This window comes from Myotis davidii, unplaced genomic scaffold (assembly GCF_000327345.1).
Source record: "Myotis davidii unplaced genomic scaffold, ASM32734v1 scaffold299, whole genome shotgun sequence".
Lineage (NCBI taxonomy): Eukaryota > Metazoa > Chordata > Mammalia > Chiroptera > Vespertilionidae > Myotis > Myotis davidii.
In genome coordinates this window covers 9396580-9397123 of record NW_006293088.1, presented here as the reverse complement: position 1 = coordinate 9397123, position 544 = coordinate 9396580, and the positions used below count along the sequence as shown (strand labels likewise).

The window sequence follows — 544 nt, the reverse complement described above, 5'->3', positions numbered from 1 at the left end:
GGCGCCCATGGCCACGCTGCCCCCCACCAGCAGCAGGAAGCAGACGCCGAAGCCCAGGCCGATCTCGGCCACGATGAAGCGGCAGCCGTGGGCGTAGAAGCGCTCGCTCGTGTCGTGCCAGCCGACGGCAGGCAGGGCCGACAGGGTGAAGGACACCATCCAGATGCCCATGACCGTGTGCACCGCCTGCTTCTTGGCGTTGCTCAGCCTGACACGGGAGGGGGCGGGACAGAGGGACGCCGCGTCACTCACCGGGCCTCTGGGAACCGCAGACACCGGTGCACGCGCCCGCGCGGGGCTCACCTGTAGTTCACGGGCCAGCGGACCATCCACATGCGGTGGTAGGACAGGGAGGTGACGGAGAAGCAGGTGGCCAGGGTGAGGGTGTAGAAGGTGGACACGAAGACCTTGCAGAGGCCCTCATTCCACTCGTAGCCCGGGCGCTGCCGCCGAAGCTGCACCACGGCGTAGGTGGCGATGGGCACCGCCACGTTGAGCATGTGCGTGGCCGCCAGCATGCACAGCAGGAACTCCAGCGGCTTCC

At 68.4% G+C, this 544-nt stretch overlaps 1 protein-coding gene across 1 annotated transcript in view; it reads right to left on the bottom strand.

Annotated features, from left to right (window-relative positions):
- Nucleotides 1-544, bottom strand: part of GPR153 (G protein-coupled receptor 153) — a 33080-nt gene that overhangs the window by 31189 nt on the left and 1347 nt on the right. The window contains exons 2-3 of the mRNA XM_006766829.2: nt 304-539; nt 4-208 (exon numbers count right to left, since the gene is read on the bottom strand). Coding sequence (XP_006766892.1) covers nt 4-208; nt 304-539 — 441 coding nt within the window. The remainder of the gene's footprint in view (nt 1-3; nt 209-303; nt 540-544) is intronic.